Source organism: Trachemys scripta, chromosome 11 (genome assembly GCF_013100865.1).
Source record: "Trachemys scripta elegans isolate TJP31775 chromosome 11, CAS_Tse_1.0, whole genome shotgun sequence".
Classification (NCBI taxonomy): Eukaryota; Metazoa; Chordata; order Testudines; family Emydidae; genus Trachemys; species Trachemys scripta.
In genome coordinates this window covers 57,526,752-57,548,672 of record NC_048308.1, presented here as the reverse complement: position 1 = coordinate 57,548,672, position 21,921 = coordinate 57,526,752, and the positions used below count along the sequence as shown (strand labels likewise).

Below are 21,921 nucleotides of genomic sequence, written 5' to 3'. Positions count from 1 at the left end.
TGATACTGAAGTCAGAGGGTTGAAGCGGTAAGCTATTAGGGCTTTCAACACCAGTGGTATGTCCCATTTTGGGAAGACTGACCTGACCACCAGTTTGGCCAATTTCACTGCTCTTGAACCTGGGTACGTGGGGGTTCTTTGCCAAAGAACAAGGATCCTGCTACTAGAACGCTACTAACAGTGGATACCTGGCTGAAGATCTTTGTCCATGCCTTCTTGGTGAAAGTCTGAAATAGCTGGGATCCCTGCACCTTACTGCAGTGTGTTCCTGGCACCAGACACTGACCGTGGCCCAGATGGAGGAGTAGGCTTCTAGTGCAGAGACTCCCCTGGATGAGAGCAAAATGTCTTATGACTGGAATGGAGGCAGTGTGTTGCTAACACTTCTTTTTCAATAGCCAGGCTGATAGTTGCCATTGGTCTGGAAGGAGAAGAGGACCCTGGAAAAGAATGTCTGGTCTCACTAGTAGCTATAATGTTGGTTCCAGTTTCAGCTCTTGGGTCAGAAAACCAGGGTCTCCTTGTCCAGTGCGGGATTATCACTGCTTCTTCCCACTTTGTCTGGATACCTATCCTTCCCTTTGCTAGGGAAAGTATGTGTATAGCAGGCCTTAGGGCCATTTGTGCGACGGGGCATCTGTTTTCCTGGTGTAGTTCTTTGGACTTTTTGCATTCCTTTCTATTTGCTAACAGGTCGGCTGACAGCAGACCGAACCTCTGCGAGATCAGGTTAAAAACTTCTTGGTTCAGACATGATTCCAAGTTTTTGACTTTCCATCTGCTCAGCCAATCCACTTTCTGGTTCAGCTCTCCTTTTATGTGAAGTACTCTTAAGGAAGAAAGAGACTGTTCTGCACATCTGATTATGTCCATTGCTTCTACATGTAGCATCAGGCTCCTTGTCCCTCCTTAGTTGCTTATGTATGTGACGCTGGTCATGTTGTCAGACTGAACTAAGATGCGATTTCCCTGTGGCTCTGGACCCTCCATAGTGCCAGTTTAACAGCTCTCAATGCCAGGAGATTGGAGCCTTGGGAAGAGGAAACACAGCATCGGATTCCTTGTGGTGTTTCAGGTCCCCAATCTGTCAGCTGGCATTGCTTTCAAGAAGTAGAGGGTCTGGAAGGTCTATAGGGAGGTCCTTGTGGACATACTCAGGACTGTGCACCATCCTAAGGAGAAAAGCACCTGATTTGGGACCAGCACCTGATCTGTCATGCACTTGGGGAGTGGTCCCATATTTTGAGCAGGCAAGCCTGGACACATCTGAGATGTGACCTTGTTGATGGAGTGATCCCCAGGCATGATGCCAGGAGGCCCAGGAGCTGAAGACACCGAGCTATGATATCATGCACTTGCACAATATGGATGAGAGATTCTGGATCTTCTGGAACCTGTCAAGTGATGGGTAGATCTTCATCACCACAGTGCCCATGGCCACTCCCAGGTGAGTGATCCTTGTTGAGGGAATCAAGGAACTTTTTTGATGTTTATTACCAGGCCACACCCTTGTACTAGATTCAGAATCTGAGTCACGGTGCTGTGCACTGAAGCCTGGATTGAGGCTCTGATTAGAATGATGTCCAGGAAGGGGTATAGGTGAGTGTACGTGATGTGAACCTGGCTATGGTCACCACCAGCATCTTTGTAAAGACACTAGGGGCCAAGTAGAGACTGAAAGTGAGCTTTTGGTACGGTCAGCGATATGTGCCAGAAGCAAATCTCAGAAGCCTACAATTACATGGATGTATGGGAATTTGGAAACAAGCATCTGCCAAATCCAATAAGGTCAGGAGGTTTCTTTGAGACAGGAAAGACACCGTAGAAGTAGAGTCTCCATCCAACATTTTGTTTCCCTCACTCACTTGTTAAGCCTCTTGAGATCAAGGATGGCTCTGACCCTTCCACGCCCCCGGTGGGTTTCTGGATGATAAGTAGAAGAACTCTGAGAACCTCTCTTCTGAGGGAACTTTGTTCTGTTGCTCCTATGTTCAGGAGATGAGAGATCTTGTTCCAGACGAGTTTGCTTTTGGTAGAGTTGCTGAGATGGGAAACTGGATGAAGAAGGGTTAAAGTGGAGCCTGTATCTCCAGGGAGTAACCCTGACTCATTGTTTCTGTTACTGGCTTGTCTGTGGTTGTTGCAGACCATTGCTCTGAGAAATGGGTGATTTTGCCTCCTCTGTTCAGATCTGGGTAGAGGCACATTCGCTTGTTGTCTTAATGGGGTTTTGGAAGCTGTGGAGTCTCCTCTGGGGTTTCTGCTCGTGCCTACGTCCCAAGACTTTCCCTTGGCACATCTGCTGTCCTTCCTCTGAGACTTTTGTGAGGAGCAGCTTTGCCTGAAGGCAGGTTTGTATTTCTTTCTTAAAGCACTCAATGCGGAAGGAAGGGACTGTTTATATTTTGCAGTATTTTCTGCCACTATCTTACCTAATGCTCTAAAGAGGAGATATCCCATTGTAATATTACCCAGCGTACAATCTGGACTGATTCTCCCCTCAATTCTCCAACCTCCGGTGCCTTCTACACTGCTTCACTGTGAGAGCAACCATTCCTGGTCTGCCCACACACAGCCTCCAGCATGTAAATCACCCCCAGCTATACTGTATGACACCAGCATTCCCAGTCCCAGACCTCCCCCCAGAAATGTGCATGTCAGGGTAGTTGTGTCTTTTAGGCAGGGCTGGCTCCAGGCACCAGACGAGAAAGCACATGCCTGGGGCGGCACATTCCGGCCCCCCTGCCGTGGTTTTTTTTTTTTGCTCTGGCAGCCCGGGCCGCAGCTCCGCCAGTCCCAGCCCAGCCCTGCAGGGGCACGGCCCCCGACCCCGGTGGGGCAGGAACTAGGGATCCCCGCTGCTCACCGTGCCGCTGGGCTCTCTGGGACGCGCCACTCCCTGCTGCCTGCACCAGCCTCTGCCTCCCGCGCCGCTCTGAGCCCAGCCCGGCTAAGCCGCCTTTAAAGGAGCGGCTGAGCCAGCACCTCCTGCAGCCCCAGGGGCTCTGCCTGCCAGGCCGGAAGAGGCACCCCAAGGCTGGAGGGGGGAGCCCTCTCGCCCAGCTGCCCACGGGTGAAGGGAGCGGGCAAGCACCGCCCTTCACCCCCGTGAGCCGCCTTGACCGCCCTCCACGCGCTCCCTGTGGCTGCTGTTTTTTTTGTTTTGCTTGGAGGGGCAAAAAAGCTAGAGCTGGCCCTGCTTTTAGGGCCCTAATGTCCCCCAGGCAGGACATCGTATCTATCACAAAAATGTGGCTGTGAGGAATACTCTGAAGGTGGTGGAGGAAGCTTCAAAATCCCTTCTGAGGATGGCTTCCACTTTGCTGTCTATTGGCTCCTTAGGGAAGAATTCCCCTTCTGAAGAGAGAACCAATGTTCTGAGCTAGGGATGCTACTGCAGCATCAACTTTTGGGACTTCAGTAATAGCATACATAGTTTCTACAAGCTCCAAGAACCAAAGGTCATGCCTGTTAATGAGTATCTTTTCCAGGTTTTTCCCATTCCTCTCAGATGACATCCTCAAAGGAGGAATGCACGGGAATCACTCTCTTGAGGGACATTTTGAGAGGAGATATTTGCTTTGAGGCTTATCCTCAGGAGCCTGCTCAGGTTGGATCTTGACTGTGGACACAATTTTTTTTGCATGTTGCCTCAAATTTCCCAGGGGGAGAATTTTTTTGTTGCATTTTTCCAAGCCCTGCTCAGATTTGGGGTCCAAAACCTCTCCCTCGAAAGAGGAGAGGTCTGCATTAGGGGATGAATACCTTCTGGGTTTTTTGGGGTACTTCTTCCTCCCCTTCTTGTGAGTTTGTGGGTGGGGGGGTTAGGGAGGCTAGACTTTTTGGTGTGTTTTATGGGCATGGGTGCCCAACCATGGCCAGAGTGAGTCCTTTTGCGGCTTGCCTTGCGCAAAGCCCTCTAGAAATTTCTTCCTCGGTCCTCCCCTTGAAGGTCCCACTCCCCTCTAAGTGGGCTGAGGACAAATCACTTCTTAATAGGTCTCCTGCCTCAGGAGTCCTGATGAGCCTTAAAAAAAAGTCAGTGATCTTGTTCTATTATTCTGAATTTCTGATTAGCAGCCTATTTATTTTTCTGTTCAATCTATTCACTTTATTTTTTAAAAGAAATCTAATACACTTGGAAACTCACCTTGATTTTACTCCTTCTGGGCATTTCCAGGAAAGTTTCAGTCCCACTCCTCCATCCTGAGCTCACATATGGCTCAGGATGATTTGTCAGAAGGGAAAATGTTCTGGCCTTCTAAACAGAAAGGACCTACCCAGAGCAGGCAGATCTTAGCAACCATCAGCACTCTCACCTGACTTCGAGGAAGTGAGCTACTGTTGCTCACAGGCATAGGATGAGCATAGTTCCAGTCTCGCTGCTCTGCAGCAAAAGCCTCCTCCATCAGTAGGTCTGATTTGTGTGTGTGGAGATCAGCAAAACAAGCCGATTCTGACTCAGGGACTGAAAGGGGATTTCAGGAGGCTCCTCGAACCAAAATACATTACAAAGAAAAAACCCAGACCAGTCTGGAGCTTGATTTGCAGGAAATGTTTGAGCAGCTTCCTCTGTAAGGCTGCCCGCTCTATTGGCCACTTAGTTAGTAATGAAGTGCAGCGGCTTCATTGAATTAGGTTCCAGAGGAGTGCAGGTGTCTTCTTCTCTCCACTGATCCATTCAGGGAGCCATCTGCTGGAGCTCGCCTCTCCAATTCTCTAGCTTGCTGTTATTTTCCTTAACCAGGTTGGACCATAGGCATGAGGGGTGCCAAAGGGTCTATACAACCTATCAAAGAGGTGGGAAAAATCACTCTCAATGTGTCTTTGAGGCAGTGGGGTGGGGCTGGGGTGGGGAATAGGGGTGAGGATTAACCTGTCTTCCAACCTAATCTTCCCTATATCCCCCCTTTCTAACTTTTCCTTTGAAAGGGCCATGGCTCAGGTGTGATGTAGCGAAAACATCCACCACCCTCAGGATAATGAATGAAGCAAATGTTCAGACCACCACAGCACATAAAACCGTCTCAGCTGCCAAAACAACAAAAAAAGTAAAAAAGTAGCTGGAAATTTTACTACTTTATTTTAGGCAAATTCACCTATTCTAGATTTTGAATATTTTCAGTGGAAAGAGTTCACAAATCAGAACTCAGATTCATGCTGTTAGGCAAAAGTAGCATGGGTACAAATAGCATATCAAAGACAGAATAGCGAAAATCCAGAGTAACTCCATTTAACTCAATTGAGTTACTCCAGATTTACAACAGTGTAAACTCAGAAATAGGTCCTTTCGGCACAGTGTTCCTGGAAGACACCTCACTCACTCAGCTTACATGTAACAAAGTAATCTACAGCAGAACCTCAGAGTTACAAACACCTCAGGATTGAAGGTTGTTTGTAACTCTGAAATATTTGAACAAAATGTCACGGTTGTTGTTTCAAAAGTTTAGAACTAAACATTGACTTAATACAGCTTTTAAACATTACTATGCAGAAGAAAAATGTCACTCTTCCTTTATTTTTTTAGTAGTTTACGTTTAACACAGTACTGTATTGTATTTGCTTTTTTGGTCTCTGCTACTGTCTGATTGCGTACTTCCAGTTCCAAATGAGGCCTGTGGTTGACTGGTTAGTTCGTAACTCTGGTGTTCTACTGTATCAGTACAATATATATGAGCATCTCCACAAATTATCACTGTAACAGAGGAAAGAAATGACAGCTAACCGAAAATAAAATTGAAGGGCACTTTTGGATATCTTCTTACCGATAGCCTCCCAAATTACAGAATTTAATAAAAAGCAAGCAGTTCACAAAGTGTAAAATCAAAATTATATTTTTGTTTAATTATCAATATACTGAGGATTCAGATTGGAAGAAGTGACTAACAGGTTATTTTTGAAGCTGTGAATGCTTGCAGGATACATTTCCTATGAAGATCTGATTTGAAAGGTTGACTGCAATTTTTGATTACCTTTCTGCAATTCAGACAAATAGCCCAGCCCAGCCCTACGAGAGCTGCTGCTTTGCCCAACATCAATCCTTTAGCAAAGTTGAAGTTCACAAAACTATGTGCAAAAGACAAAACGAATCCAAGAAAGCAGTAACAGGATGAAATATGGTTAATATTCTTTCCCTGTAACTATACACACAAATCAACATTTGCAAAAAAGTGTCTCGAAATTAAATTCCGAAATATACAGGAACCTACATAACAGCAGTTTGATTTTCGGAGGAGCTGAGCACCCCCACATCCCATCTAAATCAATGGGAGCTGCGGGACCCCGCATTTTTAAAGTAAGTGCTCTGATTTTAGGTGCCTATGTACCCAGTTTTGAAAACTGACACCATAATCTCATAAAAGCTCTTTAACAGTAATGATATTTATCTCTTACATTGTGCTTTTTCATCCATTACGATGGATGATCTCTTTACTAACTTGAGCTTTATCAGAGAAAAACAGCTTTGGTCCTGAAAGCTCTCAACTCCTGTTGAGTACAATAGGTGTGAAGGGTCCCTTGACTTCAGGACTGGATGAAAAGGCCCTGGTCCTCTAGCAACTATCATTTTGGGTGCCTATGGCCAGGCCCTTTATTTTTGGTCATTCATTGTTTATTGTGAGGGCAATAATTAAATAAAAACAAAGAATAAATGGAAACAACACACAAGCCCTGTTTTGGAGATATTTATTGAAAATGTGTGAATAAATTCTGGGTGGGTAGGACAAGTCTGAACGTTTGTTCAAGAAGAAATTTCTAGCAGACATAAGTCTCACATCAATCTATAAAAATAGAGGAAAAAGTCCCCAAACAAGACTAATATGTGCATTAAGAGAGAGAGGTGGATCAAAATACCGGTGGGTACCCAAATATTGGTTTTGCAACTACACATTACACATTTTATTTCCATGCAGTTTACCAGATCAGATTTTTCCCCTAAGGTTTTTGTGGAAAAGATGATTGGTCTTCAGCAAGAGAGAAAATAAATCAGAAAGGGTAAAACCTTTTTGATAACACTGGCAGTGAACTGATGTGTGGAAGTCACACCACATTATTTCAGAGATGGTGGTGAAGGAAAAAAAAATAGGGTACTCTTGTAAGGGACTTTTGCATTACCATTTATTTGTCACCGATGACAACAATAGGAAAGGCTAATGGATGTCCCTAGTTGTTAATTTTCCCCCTCATTACCAACATTTATTTATTAATTCATTTCTCATAACTCCTTGCTTGAAAAGCTTTCTTGGCAATTTAACCCCTTGGGAATAGGAATTAAAAGTGATAAATTGGTGCATAAGCATTGAGAAATGATGTCCCTGCCGTAGGCCTAAAACTCACCCGGACTATGGTTTTTCATGTGTTTGTTAACAGGTGCATAATGTTCATCATATTTTAACTTCCCCAAATACTACAAGGATGAGGGATATGTAAGTGCCTATCGATACAGGCTCCTATTTTCCCCAATAGGATCAACTTCCACAGTACTCTCCAATAATTTCAATGTTTTGAGATCAGTAAACCATAATTTAAAGTAAACTAAAAGAGTAGCCTCGAGAGTAAATATTCTTGAAGAACTGCTGTTGGCTTTATCAAAAAGAACGAGGAGTCCTTGTGGCACCTGAGAGAGTAACAAATGTATTTGGGCATGCGCTTTTGTGGGCTAAAACCCACTTCATCAGATGCATAGAGTAGAAAATACGGTCGGAAGATATCTATAACAGTACATGAAAAGTACATTTTTTCATGTACTGTTATAGATATCTTCCAACTGTATTTTTCACTCCATGCATCTGACGAAGTGGGTTTTAGCCCACGAAAACTTATGCACAAATAAATTTGTTAGTCTCTAAGGTGCCACAAGTACTCTTCGTTGTTTTTGCTGATACAGACTAACATTGCTACTACTTTGAAACATGTTGGCTTTATGGAAATCTTAAAAAGTTAGCAAGTTTTGCTTCAATATTTTCTGTATTTTCCATCCTTTCTTCTTTACTGGGGATGAAAACAGGATTTTTCTTGAAAGTTAATACTCCTGACATGTCATTCTTTTTTCTCTATATCCCATTAAACTGTGATGTCACACATGGGATTATGGCATCAGGTGAGGAATAAGCAGCAGAAGCAAATGAAAGTTTAATAAGATCCTATTATCCTGTGTCTTGAGTAAAGAAGGAAGAAAAATATTTTAATAGTTGCAACTGCCAACCTAGAGCTATATTACTACTACTACAATGGCACAGGCCTTTTATACTCTACAGAGCTTATGAACTCCACAGACATTGGACTGTTTTTAATGTTGGTAGAAAATAAGGCCAACAAGTGTTCACTAACTTTGGATGCCTCACATTTGGGATGTCCAGTTTAGGATACTAAGGGCCTGATTTTCAGCGATGGTAAGCACTGAACCACCCACTGCTTTGAACTGTAGTTGGGAGTACTCAACACCTCAGAAAAACAAGTCCTAGGTGCATCAAGTTGTGAACCCATGTAAACGGTCACTGGACAATTTTTGACTAAATAATTGAGAATTCAAAAAGGTAGCCAGTCTTGTGCACTAGTTTTCACTGGGGATAGGTATGTCACAACTAATTTGAAGTCTTTATGTCAGACTATATTTGAGAGATGTATGGAACACCAACACCCCCCATTTTCAAGAAGTTAAAAACCCATACACTATTCTAAGATCCATGTCTTTAAAAAGACCTATAAAACTTTACCAAATACCTCTGTTCTGGAACAAGAAAGAGCATGAAAAATTTAAGGCTAAAGAATTTTTTTTGCAGAAGTTGATCTTCAAATAGAAGCCATCTTACCACCTTAATATGAGTCATTGCTGTGGCATGTTCAAAAAAATTTAACATTAAAAAACGTCTAATTCAGTTTTGGGGTTTTTCAACTTTTATAAAAAAACTAGAAGTTACATTTGGTTCCTAGTGGTAGCCCACTATTTTATATAGTACATTGTCTCCTAATGCACTTCTATGTGAACTAACTAAATGAGGGGGTAATGTTCAACTATTACAATGATTGGTACTACAGAAAAATCTAAGATAGGAGATCCCATTTCCTATTTTAAAATATTCACTATGTTGAACAAAGACATTAGAATGCATTTGGACGGAGGACGGTTAATAACCCCAGACTAAAAGTTTTATTATATGCTGACTTTAGCCCTTTGGTACTTAACTATCCAGTTAAGATCTCCTGATAAGCACCATGCTGTTTGGCATTAATGGCAGAAGCACTTTACCTGTTACTATGAAAGAAGTAGAAATTAGTTTGGATGCCATACAAAAAGTCCCCTTGCCTAAGTATTTCCATCTTCCACAAAGCCAAAAATATCAGATTTTGTCCAAACCCTAACGCTGTCTAAATAAGCTACCATGATTTTTAAATGTTTTAGAAAGGAGACCTCTCTTAGGTGTCCATAGAATTTACTAGTAATGTCCCATTATTCCTAAAATGGTAATCTTTTATAATGTAGCTTGGATGTACTAACCACCACTATCTTATCAAACTCTCCCCTCCCCCAACTTTATTGGTGTGCACCAAATATGTTCATTCATGACCAAGTGCTCTTACTCACATGAGTAATCCCACTGATTTCAATGGGAATGAGTAAAGTGAGTAGGATTTGGTCCTCAATTTGTTAATTAATTTAACAGATCTAATAACCCTATAAATAACCACAATGGACTAAGTGTTGAAATTTGGTTATTAGGGAACTTTAAAAAGGGTGCTCATTATACCATAAATGCAGCACTTATGTAGGCTGGTGCATTTTACAGTTATTCTTTTAGTAGATTTATTGCTATATGTTATTATGTGGGATTTATAGGAACTACCCAATGTGCATCATAAGTACATAGAAACTATTAGCTGCTAAGACACACAAGTATTTTTCCTGGCTCACGTGTCTGCAACCAAATTCTCAGTGTGTTACACAAAGAACAAAACGATTACATTTGCGATATGGTTCTTAAACAGATGTAATTACAAACAGGTGTGTGATTATGCAGCTGATCCATGGGAGTTGTTGGTATGTAAGTCAATGAGAGCTGCACATATGCAGTGGGTGACTATTCAGACCCAGAGACTATACATTGAAACACCTACTTTGAAATGACTGAAGCCACCTCCCCAAAACAGGGATTCTGTCAACTGATTTTTGTAACCTGAAGATACTTTGGTATTAAAGCAGTTGCAGATGTTTGGACTGTGATATTTATCTAAAGACAAGAAGTGCATTTCAGTACTCTGGGAGAAATCTCACTGCAGTCCCTGAACAAGCTCTCTTTGAACATCCCTCCCCGTTTTCATTTTTTATTTCAACTGTCAAAGAACCACAGAGGCATAAAGGAAACTGGTAACAGCTGCAAACCAGAACCAGGCATCAACATATCCTCTCTCTGACACACTCGACAATGTTGCTAGTCAAAAAGGGAGAACATATCTGTTGCTGTTGACTGCTGTGTAACAAATACCATGCCTAACAAACTACTACCCTCAACACACCCACAAAACAGCATTATGACAAGGATGAGGAATCATGCATAGCCATTTCAGTATCATGTGGCTAGGGTCTATAGTACAGTGATCAGCCACAACAGAGTGAATTTTGTGCCAAAAACTGATGCATGATTCAGACTGAATTACACAAGTAACCAAGAGATCTCTCAAGAGCCAAGTGGCAGGTTTTGTTTTTGTTTGTTTGTTTGTTTGGGTGGAGGCAGGGAAGAGACATTTTTTAACCCAAACAAAAGTTCTAGGGAAAAGTGATTACGCTACTGGGACAAGTGCTCTAAAATGCTATTTTCTGCCCATGTAATTAAATGTACACAGGAATTCTATCTAGGGAGTAGCAGTTCAAGAACAATGTGGTTTACCAAAGCACAAACCTCTGATATCAAAACCAAATGCACATAACATACTAATATTGTTTTTTCTTTCCTTTTGTTTTACATTTTGTATGCATTAATTTATTTGCTTTTGTTGGGAGTAGGGACCGTTGAACAAGGTCACATGACGGAGACTGCTAAAGTATTTCAACAATCCTTTGGTCCCAGCAGCTGGAAAACAGCTGAGAAAAACGTACCACCCAAAGAAGGGAAAACAGTGGCTATGAAAGTGTCTTTTGAACATCCTGCTCTGTATCAGAAAATGCAAACTTGTTATAAAATATTCATTTTCATACAAAAGATGGGTCTTGCAGTGCCATATGGTTACCCCTCCCTCTGCAAGTTACAGTGCTTGCTGGCATCAGCTGTCTCTCAAAATGTTTGTTGTTGTTGAAAAAGTCTAAAGGACACAAAGCATCACAATAACTGATCCTTCCAATGGCAAAGAATTAGTAACAGTTTTTGTCTTATCAGAGCTTGGGGAAAAAAAAAAAAAAAGCAGGCAAGAAATTGAACACGAGTCTGCACAAGTAGAGTACGGCACTGCTTCCTCCTAGATTTCTCAGCATGCTACCAATATAGTCATGGAGATCAGGAGAATATGACTATGACAATGTCATGAGCTCTTAAAATGAACAAACAGGTGTGACCAGTCACAACTAGTTTAAACAAGGTCTTCCTAGCAGTCTCTCCAGAACAATGCCTGCACAATGGAGACTCATCACTCAGCTTCTTCGATATGTCCTGATTGCTGGAGTATAGAGGTCTGTGGTATTACTGTACTTGTTCCACGAGAGATCCGGTCTTGCTCAGTGTTTGCAGACAGGGAGGCCATGGCAATGGGCTGTAGCAAATTAGGTGTCATGCCAGAGGAGACAGTCAGGCTATGAGTAGTGCCTTTGAGCGTAAGATCCGGTGTGGGAAGAAGTGGTTTGAGAATACTGACAAGGCAGAAAGCAGAGCCACTTTTAGGAATGAAATTCACTTTGTTCTTGTCAGGACAGTAGAAGGCTGGAATTTCATGCAATGGCTTTGGCCTGCAAATAAAACACAAAACAAAATGGTTTAAATTCAACACAGAAAAATCAGATTCACTCTCTGGCAGAAAAGCATAGACTATCTTTAAAAGGTGACCTGTACATACTGTGACAAAAAATCAACATATTTAGAATAATTTGCAGCATGCCCATACAGCAAGAGTAAGAGCATTCATCACATAACTGACAGCATTTGTGACTTGGAGAAGAACTGAAGATCAAACACTTGCAGACCTACTGTCTCCTGCTTCCCAAGATGCACTATGGTATAACTATGGAAGTCTGCTCTAGACTACATCAGGCTTTTTAAGTGTGGTTCTACTCTGAAAAGTAATTCTGTTCAGAAGACATTGTGGGTTCCCATGTGTTGTTTCTCAGACTCTGCCTTATTTAGAGAGAGACTTTTTTTTTTTCCTTCTAACTGCCAGCCCTAGGTACTGAAATGAAAATCAAGCTGCGTTCTGATTTTTGCATCACTGTTACTATAGATTCTACCAACAAAAGTCAGCTCAATTCAACCCAACTGAGCCTCTGCAACCCCAGGTCATCTGCAAATGTTACACATTTGTAATGGAAAGTAAAATACAGCCCCAAACGAGTTAGTTCTTCCTGATGTAGAAACCAAAACAGGGAGCACAATTTACTCCTCCTTAGGCTGTGTGGGTGTAAAGTAGAAGTAAAAAGTAGTCGAAGCTTATTTTTTTTACACTAAAGTTAGCGAATAGGACTCTGACATACATGGAGAAGTGGTACTGATTAAGAAAGTGCCCATTTTACATGATGCCTTTCCAAAGCAAAACCACATTTGGAACAAAAGTTTGTAACTGATACAAGGAACCAAGGTATAACCGCAAAAAAAACCCAAAAACAAAATAAAACAACCGCCCCCCCCCCCCATTTGGGAGCTTGTTGAAGAGTATGCAGAGGAATAGCCTCTTTTACTATAAACATATCCATTTCCACTCCCACTGCTACCCTTCCTGATGTTTCCCCAATTCTCATCCTTGTTTCCCTTCCAGAATACTATTTCTTTATTCCAATGTGGATACAGTGAGGAGGAAGGAAGGTGGTAGCTGCATAACAGCATCACAGCAGGGAGAAAAGACCAAACACTGCAGTTTTACCTGATGCCTCATTTGTCAACACTTGTGTTCACCAGGATTTGGCTGGCACAGGGTGTGGCATGGTTGGGGTGAAAGGAGAAAAGCAGCCGCTGGGAGAGGTCTATAGCATGAAGGGGAAAAGAATTTTCATTTTTGTTTCCCCTACAGTGTATCAGCAGCGCTGTGTACGCATGTGCACAGACAAGCACTGAGAGGAAGGAAAATGTGTGTGTGCAGGTGGAGGGGAACTATGTCCCTTTTATCCCTGTTAGGTTGTGCCTATGCATATGATGCAAACTAAGTCCAATTTAGATTTTACAAAATCATGGTATTGTTAAATACACACATTGGGATATATTTTTCTTATAGGACAGCTTCTCCCTTGCTTCTAGTACACACCCATAAAGGAAGATGTCCAATGGGAGTACAGTCCCTGAGGAAGCCATGCTGTTGGGTGCAAATGTTGTTGGTGGAAGGTAATACCACAGGGGGCCAGCCTTCCTCAGAGGAGCTCCATGATGCGCAAAGCTGATAGCAGAATTTCCCTGAACTCTGGGTTTGGGAATTCAACCCCTCTGCCTCGTCTAAACTCTTCTCCTTCTGCAACTGAGGGTAGTGCTAGAAGGAAATTAAGGTGAATTTTGAAGTTTTCTGGAACCCCAGTCATCCTTCTATGGGTTTGACTGCAGGAGGGTACAATATGGTCCTATATTATGAGCAGAATACACCTCTTTCTATTAAAGATATTCATTATATAACTAAATTTATTTGCAGGTCATCTTAAAAAGGGTAAAGGTCATAATTTGACAGGTGGATTCTGGATTGATGATTTCTGCATGTAGTGTCATGTCAGAGCTTCAACAGCAAACCATTTCAGAATCAGGAGTGTTCCTCCTTTCTGTATAACTCTATATAATTTGGAGACCATATGCAGCCTACACTGCACTACAATATACTTTATGCAATATATATTAAGTGTCCTCCTACGTGGAGCAGAATCCTGGAAAAATATTAAGTCCATCCACTGCAATTTGAACAACTTTCAATGTACAGTAACTCCTCACTTAATGTAACTACAACTAAAAAATGCGACTTTATGCGAAACCATGTTAAGCAAATCCAATTTCCCCATAAGAATTAATGTAAATGGGGGGGTTAGGTTCCAGACAAAAGACATTCTATACATATACAGTATAAGTTTTAAACAATTTTAAACAAACAGTTTAACATTGTACGCAGCAATGAATGACTGAAGCTTGGCTGAGGTTCTGGAGTAAGAGAGTGGAATATTTCCCTTGCTGCTAAATGATGGACTAGCACTTGGCTGAGCCCTCAAGGGTTAATACGCTGTTGTTACTGTAGCCTCACACTCTACAAGGCAGCCTGGACTGAGGCAGGAGGGAGGAAACACAATAGATGCAGGGCAGTCGCTGCAAACACTTCCCTGCAAAAACTGAACACTATGATGAGCCCACACTATTCAGCTGGAGCGCGCCCCTCCCTCCTCCTGACAGCACATGCACAGCTGCACAGGTGCTGACTTTCCAAAGTGCTGGGGGGTGCATGCATGAGTGAGAGAGAGAGAGAGAGACATGCATTGCCCCTTTAAGTACGCTGACCCCACTTCAAGTATGTTGCCCTTTTAAGGGGATCAGACAGGAAGCTACAGCTTCCAGTAAGCTCCCTCCTTTCTGTCACTGAACTCTATACCCTCCTCCACTTTGTGGAGAGGGAGTACAGAGTGGGGGTCGGGGGGCAGGAGCAGGGGGGCATCCAGATATCAGAACCCCTCTCTCCACTCCACCCCCCCCCGAGCAAGCAGGAAGCTCCGGGGAGCAGCTCCAAGGCAGAGGGCAGGGCAGGGCAGGAGCAGCACAGCAGTGGGGAGGGAGGGGGGACAGCTGAACTGCTGGCTGGGCAGCTGCCAAGCCACATACCTTACAGGGAATTTAGGGGCGCTGCCGCCCCACCCTGGTTCTAATCCCCATAAGGAGGGGCTGCTCTTCCAGAGAATCCTGCAAGCAGTGAACAAAGCAGGCAGCTGCCAAACTAGGTTATAAGGGATCATTGCGCAACTCTAAATGAGCATGTTCCCTAACTGATCAGCAACGTAACAACGTTAACCGGGACGACTTTAAGTGAGGAGTTACTGTAGGTGTCTGCACAGAATAACCAAAGTAAAATAAACTGGTAAAATAAGTAATGAAGAGACCCTAAAATAGACACACCTACCTAAAACAATACAAGTAGTACAGAAAAAGAGAGACATATTTGAGACGTCTTTTAAAAATACCCAATCTGAGGCTACCTAAACAAGCAAGAGAAGAAGAGCCAGGGACCGCTAGGAGGCTGCAGGGCCCCAGCCATAGGTGTCAAGTTTCTATCTGCCGGGGGATGCTCCTTTGCTGCTCCGCCCAGGCCCCATCCCTTCCCCCAAGGCCACACCCTCTGCTCCGCCTCTTCCCTGCCCAGTTCCACCCCCTCCCCCTCGTGTGCTGCGCCCTCGCTCCTCCCCCCCCAGCGCCTCCAGACGAAACAGCTGATCGATGGTAGACACTGGGGGGAGGGCTCCTCCTCACGCCCCCACCCACCACCTCACCTCCCCGCCTGCCTCCTCAGGAAGCGCAGCGACCAGGGCAGTCGCTCCAATTTGCCATACCCTAGGGACGGCTCTGAGGGGAGCCCGAGCTAAAGGCATACTCCATAGCAAAATATTGGCTGAGGTGACATTACTACATCCAAATACAGAAGACATGGAAAAATGGGCCCAAGATATCATGCATCTGATAGTGCAGGAAAAATTATGATGATGATGACGACTGATATGTACAATGCCCTATCTCTCAGAGGGTGAATTATTATTGATTCCTGTACATATTTCTGTCACAATGCTCCTATGACCTAAGCTATTCTTTTGTCTAGCACACTGTCCCATATACAACACACACAGGTTCAGATCAGGGACTTTGAAGTACTTTACTTCTATACTGGAAAATGACTGTCAAAATTACTTGACTAAGAAGTTGTGGTTAAGTGACACACACAAGTTTTTACTACTTCTTACTCTGGATAGCACTGCAGAGTTAACAGAGAACGAGCTGGATTCTATTCTGGCTCTTGCATCCTAAGGCAGAGCTGTTAACTAGTGGTGGCATTTTTCAAAAGCATCTAAGTGACAAGAGCACAAGTCAAAATTAAAGAGAGTAGGACTCATGCTCCTAACTCACGTAGACTCTCTTGAAAATACCAATTTAACTCCCAAAAACACAGGGCCAGATCCTACCCTCAGTTACCCTTTGAAACATCAGTGGATAGAACAGGACTGAACAGGGGTAACTGAGGATAGAATTTAGTCTGTTGAGTCTTCATTGGTGGTCATGCTGCACAACATAGAAAAACGGAGCTTAACTTTCAGATCCCATGCTGAGTTTGCAGGGCTGGCCATTAAACACATTTTTATACCTGTACATGAGCAAATACGATGTGGAAATCACTGACAAACATGGACTCAATTATGCTATTTTTACTAATTCATTTTTCAGAGCAGAACTAATACATTAGTGTACCAAATTCATCACCAAGTTATTTACTGTCAGCTACCCTTTTCTGCCTCTTAAGGCAATGACGCTGCCTGATACTCATATTTAGACTAACCATCCCTAGATCATACATCTGTCTCTAGGGATAGTGGTTTTTCTCCCTAGAGAGATCTCTTTTCTCTGTCCTACTATTTTTTTTTTAAAATATTTAACACCATTATAAATGCTGGAGGTGAAGTGGGGTTTGGGGTGGAGGCTGACAGCTCGCAACCCCCCATGTAATAACCTCACGACCCCGAGGGGTCACGACCCCCCAGTTTGAGAACCCTTGGCCTAGTGATTGCAGGCACTCTATTTTTTACATTGTGCCTCATACTGTGGCACAACAGCGGCATGCGGTTTAGCTGTGTAACTAGACACCTTGCGTTACTGCTTCAACTATTATTATATACTCATTCGCTCCTCAAAACTACAAACCAAAAACCCAACCCTGTAAAGATTTACATCCCACCTTAACTTCAAGTTAATAGGACCAATCACATAATTACAAATTAAGCCTGTGTGTACTTTTGGGTTGGCAATTTGTAGATGGCCAATTAGTCAATTTACAAGCCAGACGTTTAAAAAACACAAATTATATTTTAAGTAAAGGATGAGGTGATAGGCAACCAATGGAGATAACCTTTCTTGGCTGAGAAAGTCTGGGAATTAAGCCTGGCAACGATGTGATTCACTGCATATCACAGCACTGAAGCATTAATTTGACCTTTTTAGGAAGACTTCCACAACTTGTCATTATATTTTTTCTTTGACAAAAGCTGGCCTAATGTATCAGCATCACAGAAGACAAGGAGGAAGACTTTCTAAAATGAGTGTCACTTTGTGTTCTATTTTCTGAAATGGGTGTTATGTACCATTTGGCCCGATTTTCAAAATGCTAAGCATTCACAGCTCCCATTGACTTTAGTGGAAACTATGGATGTTCAGTATCTCTGAAAGTCAAACATTTATGTTAATGCTTTCATCTGAGACATTTGAAGCATTTCTCTTTAGGAACGGTCACCCACCTATTAGACCTACACTTGGTAACAGAGTAAAAAGCCTGGATGTAATCCTCAGTCCAGTATTTTGAAATCTGTAGTCTTTCATTCTCCAAGTCTAATTTCTTTTTGAGTTGGAGCCCCTTGAAAAGCTACATAGTTTTTGAACTAACCGATAACTGAATTCTCCTCAGAGATTAGAATTCTGAGGAGATAATATGCTCAGTCCCTAAAGACCTTCCCTCCTCTTCAAGTTGAAAATAAAAAAGCAACACTATTTCAATATTACTCTGACAATGTATTATGTGTGTTCCTACATCTTAAATAGTTTTAACCAGTAGTCAGACCTTATGGCAAAGTTACAAGTTTATTCCAGCATTTTCAATTAAACCTAATTTTTAGGGGATTCAAACTTTCCTAAAAGATGCCTCCATATGGTACTCCTGGGGGAATTCTGCACCACTGAATAATGCAAATTGTTGCAGAAATTAATGTTGTGCGTGCAGAATTTCCTTTCCCCCACAGAAATGGGCTGCAGTGCTACTAGCCACAACTAAGGGCCGCTGGGCCCAGCTCACACCTAGAAGACACTGCTGTGGCAGACTAAGCTAGAGTCCTGGCAGCTGCAGTTCCCAGTATGCCCTGAGGGAAGGAGATGGCAGTGAGCAGGAAACGCCACAGAAGTCTGGGACCGAGCATCAGGCTGTTTCTCCCTCTAGATCTCTGGACTCTCAGCGGGTGGAGGTCTGGGCTGGGGGGGTCCTGCGGGTGGGCTCTGGAGGCGGGTGTCAGGGCAAGGGGGGGCGTGGCTGGGCTCGGGGGGGGGAGGTGCAAGTGTCGGGGCAAGGCGGGGAGCTGTGGCTGCGCTCTGAGGGGTAGGGGGTTCAGGTGTATTGGCTGGGCGGGCCCCCCCAGCTGGGCTCTGGGGGGTGGAGGGAGAAGAGAAACAAGAACTGGGTTATTATAGGGGTTTCTTTAACTCTCTACTCCTGGGGGGAATTTTTGTGTGCGTCTCTGCATTGTTACAGACATACTTGCTGACAGATATTTTGAAATAAATTACCAAAATAATTGAAACTGGCATGATTATGTAGTGTTATCTTGACAAATAAAATTTGCAGAATTTTAAAATATTGTGTGCAGAATTTTTATTTTTTTGGCACAGAATTCCCCCAGGAGTAATATGGAAACTACATCTACAGGTGCCTATCATAAGAGCAATTATTTTTTCTTAACAGACTATTCTTTTCTTTGCAGAGAAATAGAAAACAATTTTTACTGATTCTACAAGTTACAAATACAAAAAGAGGGGGGCAGAAAGTCACATGAATTGCAATTTTTATGGGAGCTAAACCAGTTTGTAAAATGTGCCTCAGGACCTTTAATGATTACATGTGGTCAGGGTTTTGTTTCATCTAAAAGACAAACTCCAGTAGCCAAGTCCCCCTAGCAGTAAACAGATGCACTAGTTCTGTGCCAACTCAGAGCCAAAATCTGACTCCCCTAGTAGGTACGTAGGGTTGTAGAGGACACAAAGAGCCTCGCTCACACATCTGCAGATCTTCTGTAAAGACCAGTCACAATTCCATTCCCTGTGCTCAAAGCAGCAGAACGACTGCTCCCTCTCTGTCCTCCCTGGGAAGTAAGACACCCCACAGGGGTGGGGAGCAGTCACTGCCCCACTGGCTCTGCACTGGCCCATGAAGAGAAACCAGACACTCCAGGGAGAGCAAGTAATGGACTGTGTTGCCTGTAAGTCCCTCCTTCTCCCAGTGTACGCACCAGTGAGCGCAGGGAGGGATCACGTCTCCCTAAGACAATTCCTTTAGGACTCTCCCTTGGGGCAATGGATATCCACATTGTCTGTCCACTTCCGTCAGTGCCTATCAGGAACAATTTGGTCCTTCAAGAGAAAAGTGCCACCCGCTGACTCACCAAGGGACCAATCCAAAGCCTACTGAAGTCAATGGAAAAAGACACTCATTGACTTCACTGGGCTCTGAATAAGGCTTTTGCTCCTTTTCCTTTAACACATTTTTCTTGGACAGAAAAACTCCATGTACTGAATGTAATTATACATAGTTTATAAGATCTAATGAGATCATAGCTAAGGTGGTATACATAAAATCAAACCAATTCACACTCACCCTATTTAGGCACTGATTTACACCTGTTTAAAATATTCCCACCATGCTGTAACTAACTTGGGAATATTGCTGTACTCTACACATACATTGTTATCGTCTACTGTACACTGTTGTCGGTTATAAAAGTCCTGTAAGCCCCAAGGGTGTATTTTTTTGCACAAATTATGAACATTTACATAAGAGTAAAGGTATCTCCATAGATTATCCTATGCTAAATTTTCATTTTTTTAATCAGAAATAAGAAAGTACATGAAAGTACTGAAAGCGGTGTTCCACTGCAACAAACCAAAGGAACTTTCTGTGGCTCGGCAAAATCGCCACATGAAAGTAGGCATCCTGAAGGTCCAGAGCAGCAAACCAGTCGTTCTGAGACAATGCAAGGAGGATAGTCGATGGATTGACCATTTGGAACCTCATGCACCTGATACATTTGTTGATGCCGAGCTCCCAAGGATTGTGAAAGCGGGTCAGCCTGTCCTCAAACTGGGGAGATGAGAAGGGTGGAAGCAACCACTGGAACAATGCTTCAGATCAAGGAGTCAAAATTGGCCCTTGGAGAGTGCAGTGAGAGGGCGTATGGATTGACCAAACCCGCAGCCCACTTTCTCCTTTGGAATCTGCCCTTATTTCTGGGGTAGTCCTGTTACCTCGGAAGATGGAAAGGCTGTCCAAACATGCACAGCGGACAATACCACTGCTGCTGAATGTGGTAGTGGTGCCTCTGCACTGCCGGCATGTACACCGAGGACCACAGGGTAGCCCTGGAGTCCTTGAAGGAGTGTGGCGTTTCGTCAGTTTTGTCCGAGAACAGCGTTTGGTCAAAGGGAAAATCCTCAATGGCTTGCTGGACATTGGGGTAATATCTGAATTCTGCAGCCAGGAATACCTCCTCATGGTGACCACAGAGGACATTACCCTGGCCAAGGTATCCGTGATGCCTAGCACAGACTGCAAAGGATGTCTTAGCCACCATGCAGCCCTCAGTGAAAACTACCCAAATTCTTCTCATGAGGGGCCTTGGGCAGCTGGTCTGCAAACTTTGACATAGCTGTCCAGTTGACAAAATTGTGCTTGGACAGCAAGGCTTGCTGGTTCGAAAAATTTGCATCTGTAAGCAAGAGGTGGTGTAAATCTTACTAACCATGAGGCAGGGCCGGCTCTAGCTTTTTTGCCGCCCCAGGCAAAAAAAAAAAAAAAAAAAGGCGGACGGACTGCCAAAGCAAAAAACCAAACAAACAAAACAAAAAAAACCCCAGGGAGCGTGGGGAGGGCGGTCAAAGCAGCTTGCAGGGGGGTGGGCAGCCAGGCGCTGCAGCCCGCTTGCAGCCGGGCGAGAGGGGCTCCCCCCTCCGGCCTTGGGGTGCCTCTCCCAGCCGGACAGGCTCCAAGGGGGCTGACACAGGCAGCGCTGACTGGGGTCTGCGACCTCCGCGTGGGGCTGGCATTGGAGCGGGGCTCGGCACACTGCAAACGGCGCTGGGATCAGTGGGGCCTGCCCCTCCGGTGCCCGCCACAGAACCCTCCCTCCCTGCCCCTGCTGCCCGCCGGGCCGCCGCAGAACCCTCCCTCCTTCCAGTGCCCGGGGCTGCAGGAGATGCTGGCTCAGCCGCTCCTTTAAAGGTGGCTCGGCCAGGCCGGGCTCAGAGTGGCACGGGAGACGGAGGCCAGTGCAGGCAGCGGGGAGTGGCACATCCCGGGGAGCCCGGCGGCACGAGGAGCAGCGGGGATTACTAGTTCCTGCCCCCCAGGGTCGGGGTCCGTGCCCCTTCAGGGCTGGGCTGGCTGCCCCAAGATTGGTCGGAATGCCGCCCCTTACAATGTGCCGCCCCAGGCACGTGCTTTCTCGTCTGGTGCCTGGAGCCAGCCCTGCCATGAGGTCCAATCATTTAGAAACCCTATCCTTGGGGGTGGACTTAAACCTTCCCTGCCGAGCTCTGTCGTTCACTGCAGTTACAACTAAAGAATTTGGTGCCAGTTTGGAGCAAAATCCCTCAAATCCCTGCACAGGAATGAAATAGTGCTTTTCCATGCACTTAGCCTCAGGCGATGTGCACCAGAGAGCCATAGCTGGTTCAAGCCCATCACTGATAGGGAGGGAGACTCTCAGGGCAGACAGCTGTAGGATGTCCACCAATTTGTGAGTCTTCCCTTGCAAGAACT

General features: G+C 44.2%; 1 protein-coding gene across 3 annotated transcripts in view; it reads right to left on the bottom strand.

Annotated features, from left to right (window-relative positions):
• Positions 1-6,667: 6,667 nt before the first annotated feature.
• Positions 6,668-21,921, bottom strand: part of FAM117B (family with sequence similarity 117 member B) — a 93,070-nt gene continuing 77,816 nt past the window's right edge. For all 3 annotated transcript variants that reach the window (XM_034785831.1, XM_034785829.1, XM_034785830.1), the window contains exon 8: positions 6,668-11,932. In XM_034785831.1, the coding sequence (XP_034641722.1) occupies positions 11,617-11,932 (316 nt within the window). In that variant the 3' untranslated portion in view covers positions 6,668-11,616. The remainder of the gene's footprint in view (positions 11,933-21,921) is intronic.